Raw genomic sequence first — 12,116 nt, 5'->3', positions numbered from 1 at the left:
CAATACCAGTTGCCTGACTGTCCTGCTGATCCTGTGTCTCTAATACTTTTAGCCACAACCCCTCAACAGGCATGCAGATCAGGTGCTCTGACTGAAGTCAGACTGGATTAGCTGCATGCTTGTTTCAGGTGTGTGGTTTAGCTACTACTGCAGCCATAGATATCAGCAAGATGCCAAGCAACTGGTATTGTTTAACCACCCTGGCGTTCTATTAAGATCACCAGGGCGGCTGCGGGAGGGTTTTTTTTTATAAAAAAAAAATCTATTACATGCAGCCAACTGAAAGTTGGCTGCATGAAAGCCCACTAGAGGGCGCTCCTGCCGCGTACTTCTGATCGCCTCCGGCGATCAGAAGTAACAAGAAGGGCCGCGATGAGCGGCCCTCCTTGTTTTGCTTTTCTCGTCGCCATGGCGACGAGCGGAGTGACGTCATGGATGTCAGCCGCCTCCGATCCAGCCCTTAGCGCAGGCCGGAACGGATTGGTCCGGCTGCGCAGGGCTGGGGGGACCCTCTTTCGCCGCTGCTGGCGGCGGATCGCCGCAGAGCGGCGGCGATCAGGTAGCACATGCGGCTGGCAAAGTGCCGGCTGCGTGTGCACCTTTTTATTTGAAGCAAATCGGCCCAGCAGGGCCTGAGCGGCACTATCCGGCGGTAATGGACGAGCTGAGCTCGTCCATCCCGCTAAGGAGGTTAAAAGGAAACATACATATCCTTCTTAGTTTAGGTTCTATTTAAGTCATTGACTCTGGAGTACTGGGGGAACTGTAGTGAAAATGACATAATGAATAAAATTGCTTATGTTTTACAATATTCATTTATAGATTATTTAGTCAGTGTTTGCCCATTATAAAATAATTTCCTCACCATGATTTACATTATGAAATGTATCACTACTGGTGATATCTTTAGCTCTGCCAGGTGATCTGTACGGAACGTTCGTTTACTGAGAGTTATAAGCACAGTGCTCTGCAGTTGGAAACAGACGGTATTTCCCACAATGCAACAAGGTTCACAGACAGCAATCTGTCAGGACCATGGTCATGACATCACTGTGGGAGGGGTTTCACTGCAACATCAGCCACACGGAGCCACCTGATGATCTATTGTAGAAAAGCTGAAGATTGCTCGTGGGAAAGGGGGTATATCAGCTACTGATTGGAATTAATTTCAAACCTTGGTTAAAGTTCCTCTTCAATGAATACGCCAGTATTAAATATAAACATATAGCCACAGTTTCCCAAACCTTTTATTTTATCTTCCAACCTTTATTTTGCAGTCAAGCCTGGTTCAATTCAAAAATTGATTTTGCCTAATGGGGCATATGAATGAGAGAAAATGGGTATTGGCATCTATGACAACGAGACTATTCATCTGATTCAGGTCAGAGCGGGTCAGCTGCTACCCAATCAAATTGTGATGGAGTTGGATTGTCATGGATAACGTCACACCTACCCAAATGGAACAAGGACTGATCCTGATAGGTCAGCTGACACCAACCATGCAAGACAGCCAGCCTACTGGATCTTAGACAAAGCAATATGCAACCACTGGCAGCCCCCTTCAACCTCTGGACAAGAGATGCTCCTCACTAAACATAACCTAAACACATTGCCTCTAGCTATACATATCGTTTACTACATGTTGTATACTAACCCCGCCTCTTGCTTTTGTTGGAGCATAGGGCTCGATTCAGTAAACCATGCTAAGTGTTAGCACGCCTGTGAAAAGCCCTATATCACGGCTAAAGTTAGTTTAGGCGCGATAAATTCACACCGCGCGCAAAGTCCTGTGTGCAAAACTTTGTGCGCACATAGCGCAGTGAGCGAGAAATGTCGCATTGCGGTGTGATGAAAATGGCGCACCGGATGTGCCTATAAGGTCGCATTGGGTGAGACTTTAACTTCGCACCATGCTATGTTAAAGTCGCACCCAATACGACCTTATAGGCGCATCAGGTGCGCCGTTTTCGTCGCACCACGATGCAGCATTTCACGCGCACCGCGCTGTGCATGCGCAAAGTTTTGCGCATGGGACTTTGCGCGCGATGTGAATTTAGTAAATAGTGCTAACCCAGTTAGCACCCTAGTTATCACCCCCAAAGTCTTTAGGCATGCTTACTGGGTTAGCACCGTTTACTGAATAAAGCCCATAGTGTTCTGTACACGCAGATAGACATCCAGTATAACAAGTTAGAACTCTTTACTGAAGAAAACATGCAGAGATACTGTATATCATACACAACCATCAGGAAGTGCAGCTTGCTTAGAACAGAGAGAATACAGAGTGAACACAGGAAATGACAATCCCATTAAGATACCATCACGTCCTACACACAGTGACATCTTGTGGTTGTTTTACTATACGGCAGTTTAGGTAATACTGATGATACTCCAACAGTTTCCTTCTTAGGGCTGGTTCAGACGGACGCTTGCAGAGCGTTTACTGCCAGCGTTCAGGGCTTGGTGTTAAACGCTCCCATTCAAGTGAATGGGAGCGTTTGTACCAAGCTTTCAAGCGCGTTTACACAAACGCGGCGTTTGGGTCCCGATTTTCCCTGGCGTTCAAGGAGCCCCTTGAAGCTACATGTAGCTTCCAGGGGAGGTTAACCGCGACGGGTATTGTTCCCCTACGGGAAGAAAAAACGCGACCGCATACGAACGCTGCTGAACGCGACGCCAGCAAACGCAACGCCTCCAAACGTCCGTCTGAACCAGCCCTTATACATTCAGATTATGACCTCGCAAGGGCAGGGCTCTCCTTCTTTTGGGTCTTGGAACTTGCTATGCATTTTGTTCATCATCTAATGTGTCACTGTAATTAGTTTGTCTACCAATTATGTATTCGTTTGTGTATACCATTGCCTGTGTTATTATGTATTCCATGTTTGTATCTTACTACATAAAGTCCCACAAATTATGTTGGAACTATCACTTGTTTCCCAACTGGTGGCTCTTGAGCTTCTTTCAACCCACAAGAGCTCTTGCTGTGGCAGGTCCGTTTAATGTGTCACTCCCCCTCCCATCGCTACTTCTGCCAAGCCTACCTCTTTCTCTCCACTCGGCTCCTGAAACCATGGCTTTGCTGTTCCACCCCCTCCAGACCAAGACTCGTGGGAGTTTAGCCCTCCACATCCATAAAATGGACAGCACTAATCTGAAGGAATAAGGTGGAAACAAGAAGTATACAATATGTAGTATATAGTATGTATAACCAGAGGCAATGTGTTTTAGATTATATTTAGTAAGGAGTACAACTTGGCCAGAGGATGAAGTTAGAGCATATGCTTGTCAAAAAAAGTGAGTTTTGAGGGAGCGCTTAAAGTTTTCAAAGGTTGGAGAGTGACTTCTGTTTTGGAAGGAGATTCCAGAGGAGGGATAAAGCATATGATAAATCTTGTATATGTGAATGTGAGGAGGTGATGGTAGAGGAGGACAGAAGAAGGTAATATGCAGATCTAAGATTGCGGTTGGGTTGGTATCTTGAAACTAGCAAGAAGATGTACAGCAGAGAGAGATTGTGGAGAGCTTTGTAGGTTAGAGTTAAGAGTTTGAACTGGATTCTCTGGTTAATTGTTAGCCATTGAAGAGCTTGGCAGAGAGGAGCAGTAATATCCCTTGCAACCCCTGTCATCATAGGGGTGGCCTGCATCTGTACGTAAAGCAGAGTGGCAGCAGAGTTTTTATAAATTACTGCCTTCTGACGGCGGAACAGGTGCTCTTCACCCTTCAGTGTACAAGCGCCGTGCAGCCAATCACTATGTGGCTTTCGTCCATGTCACTTGACATGAAGGGACAGAAACCCCATAATGATTGGCTGTATGACGCTTTTACAAAGAAGAGTGAAGAGGACCTGTTCGGTCGCCGGAAGATAATGTATAATGCTCCACTGCTGCTGCTCTGCATTATGTACAGCCCCATGTAATGTGGGGGCAGGGCTGGTGCTACCATAGAGTCAAAAGGGGCAATTGTCCCCGGGGGGGGGGGGGGAGGGGTCTGTCAGGGGTCCCCCAGGTTAATCTTGCTTGGGGGCCCCGTGGTTACTAGAACCGGCCCTACGTGTGTGTGTGTGGGGGGGGGGGGGGGGCCTAGTGGTGTTTGGGGAGGGGCAAGTGGTGTTTGGGGAGCTGGCTGACATCTCTGTGGGAGGCTTGGCACAGTGTAGTTACGCCCCTGCCTATTGGAGTTAATCAGGCTCCTAACATTCCAAACAATGTGCTGGATTGGCTGAATCCCGCACACATCGTTTCCACTTCATTGGAAACAAGTCAGCAGATTCACAGATGAAAATGACTGTGGTGCTGTAAGAGTTACATCAGCTTGTGTCCTTCCTAATTATGTCACACTAAGTAGCGGCCTAATCCTAGCATTTTCCATGGTGAGCCTCCCCCTCCTCCTACTTGACCTAAATTCCTCACATTCTCCCCCCCACCCCTCCCCACTGTACTAATTACAGCCTATTAGCAGAGGTGCTGACAATCCTTTTCTGAACGCTCACGATGCAGAGACATTCCACCACACTTTCCTCAGTAATATTCGGCCCGGTGAGAGTGAAGGGCTTTTATAGAATCAGACGTGTGTCCTTTCTTCGCCAGGTCACGGTGAAACGGATGCACAAAGTGCTTCTCCGAACAATCCATTTTCCCTGGAAAGCCCAAGTTGGTGTGCATGTGTGCCAGTGCGTGCGTAAATGTGTGTGTGTGGGGGGGGGGGGAGGGGGGGACGCTGAGGGTGTGGTTTTGGGGCCTTCAGTAGTTGAAGAATTGGAGAAACTAATACCACCTTTCCGATGAGGCAATTTATTATTTTCACGCCTCTCCAATCCCTATGGAACTCTTCTAGCCAACTCCTCCCCCTTCTCTGATGCTGCTCCTCTCTGCCAATCCCTCCATTGGGTACCAATTACCCAAAGCATCCAGTTAAAAGGAGTTGGGACCAGGATACTCAAGCTGTGGTTTTTGGGCCATCAGCAGTCAGAGAAACGACCACCACCCTTCAGATGAGGCGGCTGATGTTCATTTTCATGCCTCTCCAATCCCTATGGAACTCTGCTGGCCAACTACTCCACCTATCATCCCACTCCTCTGATGCTGCCCCTCTCTACCAATCCCTCCATTGGCCACTAAATACCCAAAGCATCCAGTTAAAATGGGAGGAGACCTGGGAACTCAAGTTGTGGTGTTTGGGCCATTAGCAATTGGAGAAACAATTACCACCTTCCAGATGACGCAACAAATTTTAATTTTCACCCATTTCCTTATATCAAAATGGACATTTCTGCAGGTCAAGGATCTGTCAAGTCAAATTTCAAGTTTACATGGATCAGTTGCACCAATATTACCATTTAAAATGTAAATACAGACTGGAACTTCTCCAAATCCCTACTGAACTCTGACAGCCACCTCTCCCACTCCTCTGATGCTGCTCCTCTCTACCAATCCCTCCTCTAATTAACCAAAACTAGTGGTGGGCTCATGAGTCCGTAAGGACTCAAATTCGTGATTTAAATGAGGCTTAATTGCCTCAGGTCTGCAGCTGGGAGAAAGGGGGTTACTAACCCACAAGTCTGCTGTCTTCTATGCAAAGTCCGCTGTCTTGCCTGCACAGGCACCAATAAGCTAGGGGAGGAAACCATGCGGTGCTTGGCTATGCTCAACCTGAACACCCCAATGTTCGGGGAATAACGAACAGTGCCGAGCACTGTTCGATCAACACTATTTCAGACGTCTTGCACACATCTTATTAGACATGTTGCAAGACTCATTACCGCACTTCCTCCTTCAAGCCGGAAGGAGGAGTGCTGTAGTGAGTCTTGCAACTTGTCCAACAGGATGCATGCAAGACGTTTGAAAAGCATATAAGACAGCGGACTTATGGGTAAGTAACCCCCTCTCTCCCAGCCGCACACCTGAGGCAATTAAGCCTCATTTAAGTCACAAACTCAAGTCCTTACGGGCTTGTGAGCCCATGCCTGCCCAAAACTTCCAGTTCAAACTCTGAACCATATCATACAAAGCTCTACATAAGCTATACCCCCTCCATACATTTCCTCACTAATCTCCACATAACATCCCATATGGAACCCTCCTCTCACTCTCAGATCCAGGAATGCTCACGAGTGTCAGCTCTCCTGTGAAACTCTCTCAAACAGCTTATCCTCCATGTTCTGAAGCCTTCAAACACAACTTTAAAACACACATTTTCAGACAAGCTTATCATTTGTCATAGCCAGTAGTGTTGAGCTACGCATATCTCTTCCGCTCGTAATCGAAAAAAAGTACAACTTGCTGGCCACAGCCGACGGTGGTTAACTTGCTTGTGTCGCTGCCTATAGCGGATGTGCTCCATGAATGCTTCACTCACATGATTCCTCTTTCAACCCAGATATAGGAAGCAATGGAGTGATGTGGAACACGAGTGAACGCAACATGGAGCACATCCGCTACAGGTGGCGACATGGGTAAATTACCACCCATTCGGCCATGGCTAGCAAGTTTTACTCGTTATTTCGATTAGGAAAGGCGGAGCTATGTGTATCTCAACACTAATAGCCAGGTGTTGATGTCCCCCCAGTGTATCTCGTTTCTGCTGTACTTTACCAACTGAACATGTACCAGTATTGGGGATGTTTGAAACCACACATGAACCTTACATGTACGAGCTGTACGGTGGCGTAGTGGTTAGTGCTCTCGCCTGCATCGTGGGTCCCCGTTTCGAATCCCAGCCAGGTCAACATCTGCAAGGAGTTTGTATGATCTACCCATGTCTGTGTGGGTTTCCGCCGGGCGTTCCAGTTTCTTCCCACATCCCAAAAACATACAGATAAGTTAATTGCAACTTGAGGCCAGTGTTTGTAACCACACAAATCAGCGGTTGCCACATGGTGTGGTTACCGTGCAACAGGAAACCCCACTGCCACATCACTGCCAATGTTAAACACAGCTGCCACAGCTGTAGACACCCTTTCCATCATCTGTCCATGTAAACGTAGCCTCACCAAGCAACTTCTTCAGCCCTGAGGTGAAGAAAATACCCAGACACTTATATGTATAGGTGTCTGGCTATTCATTTCATCCTTATTTTGAATTGAAGAAGATGCTTAGCAAGAGGGGGGGTGTTAGTACTATAAATAAATTATATTATTAAGCTATTTTGTGACAAGAATATACCACACACACTCCTATCATTGCACACAATACAGCGATGAGTTACATTCTCTTTGTCAGACAATATTACACTCATGAAATGTATTTTTTTTTTCCTTTCTTTTTTTTTTTTTTACAAGTCACATTTTTATTTATGGTTTTGATAGCATGGAAAGATAGAAGATCCCTTTTTTCAGTCATTTTTAATGGCGTCTGTGTCCACATCTGGGAGAATTTCCAGCACTTCCTGTCTGCCTGGAAATAATAACTGATCCAGCAATCCTGGACTGGGCGAATGAATCATTATTTACTATTAAAGTGGAACTAAACTCCAAATTTTCTATCTGCTCCAAAAGATTTGCCACAGCATCATAACTTTTATGGAAACAAAAAAAATTCTTTATTACAATTTATAGAAATTCTTACAAACCTGTTAACTTGCTTGCACTTTTGCAGCGAACACTGAAAGGGTTAAGACTCAGTGTTTAGGGCTCTTTCACATCAGAGCTTGCGTTGGAGAACGCTCAAAGCATACGTTTTGTTGTATGCCTTTTACTGCGTTTTGATATGCGTTGCACTGCAGTGAGTGTGCGTTTTTAATCCGTTTTCAATGCGTTACAGCACATAGAAAAACGCAGGTAATTTTTTTTTCTTTTAGTTGTCAACTTTCTACATTGTTCCTCTGTTGCATTCTGGGACTGATTATCTGCGTTAACGGATTAAAAACGCGCATAGTGTGCATTTTACATTGACTAACATTGTAACGCATAAAGCTAGCGTTGGCCAAAAAACTGCGCCTGGGTGCAGTGGAACGCAACGCACAAAAAGGCTGCGTTATATGTGAAAGCTAAAATGAAAGTCTATGGACTTTCATTTCACCTTGGGTAACGCAAACTTTATCCTTTGCGTTGAAACGCAGAAAATCTGCCCTAATGTGAAAGAGCCCTTACTAACTGTATGCCAGAGCTTCCTATTCAGAGCTCTCCTGCAGTCTATCCACAGCTGATGATAAAAACTAAATTAGACACTTTGATTTAGCTAAGTAAACATAGAAGGCAAAGCAGCAAATTTCTTCAGCAACTATATGTGGAATAAAGACTTTTCATGTGTGCTGTGCAAGAAATCAGGCCTGCTTTAAAGCAAACCTGGGAAAAAAAACCTTATGAGATTAATAGTTGTACAAATAATCTTAAATGGAACTTTCTTGGAGTCCCTGAAGTTATTTTCATTTTAAGAACTGACATGATGAGAACAGTGCCAAGCATACATATAAACAGAGATTATATCATCGGATCATCAACCAGGCACCTCAAGCACCAGCTTGGGGCCCCATCCTGGCAGCAGGTAACTTGCTGATTTTACTGAAACTAAAAAATGTATTTTAACATAATACTCATCAGCCCCCTTCCCCCTCACACACACAAAGATGTCCTTTACCACTTAGCAGCAACAGCAGCAAGCAGGTTGGGGGGGGGGGGGGGGGGGAAGCATCCGACAATTAATCTTTAGTTCCGGCCAGGGAGGAAGAGCTGTAGGTGGCGCTGCTGAGCACAGAGACTCAAGCCCCACGTGATGTGAGGAAGATGAGTGAAGACAGGAGTGCTGCTGCTGCCCAAACTTGAGTAAGTAGAGGGGGGCTGAAGGGGATGGGGGTCCGTAGCTGCTACTGCCATGGTAGAGGCATAGGTGAAATAAACCCCCGACCATGGCCATGGGAAGCCCCGCCTCCCAAGTCACTTTGCAACTCCCTCTGCCAGCACCAACACTGACCTCTTTTCCCCTACGACAACCCTCCTGTCAGGGTCTTCTCCGCTCCTGGTGTCACCCAGTCCTTGTCACCCTTCTCCCCCAGTGTCACCCTCCCCCACCCAGTCCTTGTCACCCTCTTCCCTTAGTGTCACCCTCCCCCACCCAGTCCTTGTCACCCTTCTCCCCCAGTGTCACCCTCCCCCACCCAGTCATTGTCACCCTCACCCACACAGTCAGTGTCGTCCTAGCGTTTATTTTGTGCTGACATGTTGCGCACATTGAGTTTATTTTGTGCTGACATGTTTGCCCCCATTGCATTTATGTTGTACTGACATGTTTGCCCCCATTGCGTTTATTTTGTGCTGAAATGTTGCCCGCAATGCGTTTATTTTGTGCTGACATGTTGCCCATTGCGTTTATTTTGTGGTGTCTGGGGTAACTGTTGCTGCATTTATTATTTAATGGTCATAGTTGGCTGTGTTTGCTGCTTTGGAGTTATGGTACACTATTAAATAGCATCACACAGTTTCTGCACACCCATGATGCGAATCCTCGTTTGACCACATCACGGCATAACACTGCTTTCTTATGCCTCGCTGTTGCATCATTACGTTAGCTCCGCCCAAAGAATGTTATGGCCACGCCCATTTACCGGCGCGGCAGGCACCACATTTTTCGGCGCGGCGCGCTGCACCCCCCTATTTTCCGGCGACGCATCCCCCCCGACCCTGTCCCAGGTTGAGCCTACAAAAATCTGGTCACTCTACTGTAGTGTAACTGTCACTTATAACGAATTACAGGCTATGAAGCATTACACACATTAGATGGACTTTGGGGTTTGTAGATCGGACCCTGATGCCCTCGGTTCCTCAGCCAGTGTTCTGCCTGGTGGGTTCTTTTGGCCGAAGGAAATATTCTCTAACTCACCCCACCTGCTCTTAGGGTCTCCCTCCCTCCCCCATAACAGCACTAGCCTGTACAGTAGTGCCTCCTCTGTACAATCCCAGCCCTGCACGGTCAACCCAGGGATCGAGTCCTGAACCCTGATGGTCGACAGTCCTTGTATATCAGTACAAGGCTTGCATGGCAGAGAGACAATTCTGATTGAAAGGAATAGATTAAGAAAGGTAAACAGTTCAAAATGGGGGTTGCAAAACATCTAAAACTGCCATTCAGCTGAGACAATTAACTTTAAATCTTGTTTAACCTTTGAAACACAAAATAAGACTGTGGGATTCTGAGAACATCATATTGATGAGTTCAATCAATCAGTAAATGAGATAATTTATCAGTTTATTTTTCAGTTCAGGTGTGCTTTAAACAGAAACCATGTCAAATGTGGTTCATTCAGCTCCCAAACAGAGAAATGTTGACCTAGTGCACTACACCCTTGACCAAGTGGAATTTTTTGAAGCTATGGTGAGGTTCCAGAAAAAAGAGGTGATAGAAAATCTCCCCCCACTGTGAACAGACAACAAAGCTCTTTACTTGCTATCCAGATCTAACATTTTTTTCCTAGAGCTGGAGTTCAAAATATGACCATCTTTGGCCCAAGTCAAGCATTGTCTGTGACCAAAGAGTGACTTCAGTTGTCCTCAGACTATACCTGTTGGGCAGTTTGGAAATAAAAATGTATTGTTGCTTTAATGCAAATACAGTCTTCTAATGGCGCCACAAAAAGTTTGCTTTTCCTTGTAGTAGGTCCATGAAGCATTATGGAGGCCAGTCATCCATGGAGCAATGCTAAAGACTGGTCCTTCATGGAGCAGCACTGAAGGTTGGTCATTTGTAGGGCAGGGTTGGGTCATCCATGGAGCTACGTTGGAGGCTGCCTCTCCATGAACATGCCTTGAAGGTTGCTCATTCATGGAACAGCACTGAAATGTTGTCCTCTATTTGACAGAACTGAAAAGTAATATTCTATGGAGAAGCACTGAAAGTTGTGGCTCCACAAAACCATGTTGAATATTGGGTTATGCAGCACTGAAGGTTGGTCATCCATGGAACACATCAGAATTTTGGGATTTTAGGAGATCCCATCTTTACTAAGAACTGAGGAAAATGTACACTGAAACCCACAGTGGAAGTTTAGAAAGATAGTCATTGTCACCCAAGAGCAGACTCCAAGTAATCTCCCAACACTGTCCAGAGTCAAGTTGTGCAGTGATCATGTACAAGCCTCCACCTAGGTTGCCACCAGTCCTGATCATGAAATGGTCCAGCACATAGTCTAAACCTCTCTCCTATCCCAAGAAGACTGACTTCTCCAGCCCGTCCTCCACTTGTAGGTACTCCAGGTATGACTGGAAATACTGGCTCTGATAGCGAGGACTGTTCCTTATATACTGGAGGTAATCAGGTGTTCCTGGACACACAACGTTATCTGCAAGTAGGACTGAGCCAGCCCTCAACAAGTCACATTCCTGGAACACAGAGGGCAGGACATGTAAAGGAATAATAATATACTATACATAATATATTACCATTTTATAAACTTCAGTTTTATAAACATACATTTATGCACACAAAATACGTATTTGCCATTTACAAGCAGGAAGTGGAACTCAAAATATTCTGCACATATTGTCCCCCGTCGAGGATCGGGATCCGATCCCCTTGTGCAACATCGCCAGGCCAGCCTATACAGACGTGTCAGCTGTTTAGCTGAGGGTCAGAGGCGTAGCTATGGGGGAAAGCGGAGACAAATGTCCCTGGGCGCAGCACTGAGGATGCTCGGCACTGCCGCTGCACCCCCACATGCATGAGTGGCGGCTTGCTGGCTGCCCGATGTTCCCCTGCTTCCCTCCCTCCTTCCCTCTGCGGAGGAGAGCAGAAGCGTTAGATAGCCAGATGTGCTCCGCTTTTTCTGCCGCTATTAACAAGCATGTGTACATTTGACTCCACCCATGACCACTACCACATTCTGATGCATGGCTCCACCCATTTCTTCCAGAGGGTGGTGCAAAAACCGAGTGCTGAAAACCCTAGCTACACCTCTGTTGGCAAGGCTCTCTAATGATCCTGGTCGCCCGTGGAGTGCGCCCCTAGTGGCTGCATCCCTGAAGCACTTTGAGCCCAGCAGAAAAAAAGTACAATTTAAATGTTGTGTGTCTTGTCTTTATCCCCGCTGGCTGCATCTTCTCAGTGACCTGGCACGCGTTATTCCTTAATAACATGTGCCGGGTGTATGAGAAAAGGCACCCCTGAGAGGATGAAGACAAGAGG

General features: G+C 46.3%; 1 protein-coding gene across 6 annotated transcripts in view; it reads right to left on the bottom strand.

Annotated features, from left to right (window-relative positions):
• Nucleotides 1-10,167: 10,167 nt before the first annotated feature.
• The window catches only part of LOC137527749 (catechol O-methyltransferase A-like), a 72,315-nt gene continuing 70,366 nt past the window's right edge, over nt 10,168-12,116 (bottom strand). For all 6 annotated transcript variants that reach the window (XM_068248611.1, XM_068248610.1, XM_068248617.1 and 3 more), the window contains one exon: nt 10,168-11,314. In XM_068248611.1, the coding sequence (XP_068104712.1) occupies nt 11,135-11,314 (180 nt within the window). In that variant the 3' untranslated portion in view covers nt 10,168-11,134. The remainder of the gene's footprint in view (nt 11,315-12,116) is intronic.

Source organism: Hyperolius riggenbachi, chromosome 8 (genome assembly GCF_040937935.1).
Source record: "Hyperolius riggenbachi isolate aHypRig1 chromosome 8, aHypRig1.pri, whole genome shotgun sequence".
NCBI classification, from domain to species: domain Eukaryota; kingdom Metazoa; phylum Chordata; class Amphibia; order Anura; family Hyperoliidae; genus Hyperolius; species Hyperolius riggenbachi.
The sequence above is the reverse complement of the archived record's forward strand: the minus strand, read 5'-3'. Positions and strand labels throughout refer to the sequence as shown.